The sequence below is a fragment of the Aplidium turbinatum genome, chromosome 3 (assembly GCF_918807975.1).
Source record: "Aplidium turbinatum chromosome 3, kaAplTurb1.1, whole genome shotgun sequence".
NCBI lineage: Eukaryota > Metazoa > Chordata > Ascidiacea > Aplousobranchia > Polyclinidae > Aplidium > Aplidium turbinatum.
The window spans coordinates 3,836,265-3,837,128 of record NC_137474.1 but is presented as its reverse complement, the minus strand read 5'-3'; the positions used below and the strand labels follow the sequence as shown (position 1 = coordinate 3,837,128).

The 864-nt window shown below is 41.8% G+C and overlaps 1 protein-coding gene across 1 annotated transcript; it reads right to left on the bottom strand.

Moving 5' to 3' along the window:
- LOC145766066 (protein FAM200C-like) lies at nucleotides 1-537 on the bottom strand. Its single transcript, XM_082577722.1, has one exon. The coding sequence runs from the start codon at nucleotides 535-537 to the stop codon at nucleotides 1-3; it is 537 nt and encodes a 178-aa protein (XP_082433848.1).
- Nucleotides 538-864: the final 327 nt, after the last annotated feature.

The following is an 864-nucleotide window of genomic DNA, read 5'->3' as shown; positions in this document are numbered from 1 at the left end:
TTAATGCGACCCTTGCGCCTGGTGCTTATTTGCAAGACTAGTAATAGCTGGGTGCAAGCCAGTCAGCTTAAGTCGAATTGCATTTCCTCCAGTCTTGTTCATGTCAAGTTGGTTTCGGTATTTATTTCTCATGTGCAATACTTCACTAAAACCTTGTTCAACAATGTATGTCGAACGAAAAGCCAATAAATACAACTTCACTTTTGCCCATAGTTCCGGAAATCGATCATTGCACTTGATCCAGAAATCTGCCCATCCATGTGCGAAAAAAATTGCTCGAGCTTCTTCGTCACTTTGCAAAGAATCACATTCGTTGACTGAGATGTTTGCAGTAAATGGTTCTACCAGCCATGAAAAAACTTCAAGATCAAGCAGATCTTTAAATCGAGCGTACATGTCTTTTTGGACAGCTTTCAGGTGTTCAATGTAAATGAGCAAATGATTGTCTGTGACATCAACCAATACTTTTGACAGTCGAGGAAAGTGATGGAATTCTCTTCTGTTCAGGGTTTGTTGGTAAAGCTCCAGCTTGCTCATGAGGCCACGTATTATTGTTTTGCATTGAACCAACGTTGCATTTCTACCTTGGAGTTTGTTGATTGCGCTGTTAATTTTCTCATAAAAATCTGCTAAATAACTGAACAAACCAAAAAGTAGTTTAAGGATCCAGAACGATCTTGATCAATAATTGCACTCGGCCTTACCAATCGCCCCCCTAAACAGTAAAATCGCCCCCCAACTTCAAAAATTGTACAAATCGCCCCCGCAATGGCCAAAATCGCCCCCAGGGGGGCGATATCGCCCCCGTTGAAGAACACTGATCTAAAGGAATTGATATCAAGCGTGGAGTACGCCAAGGATGTG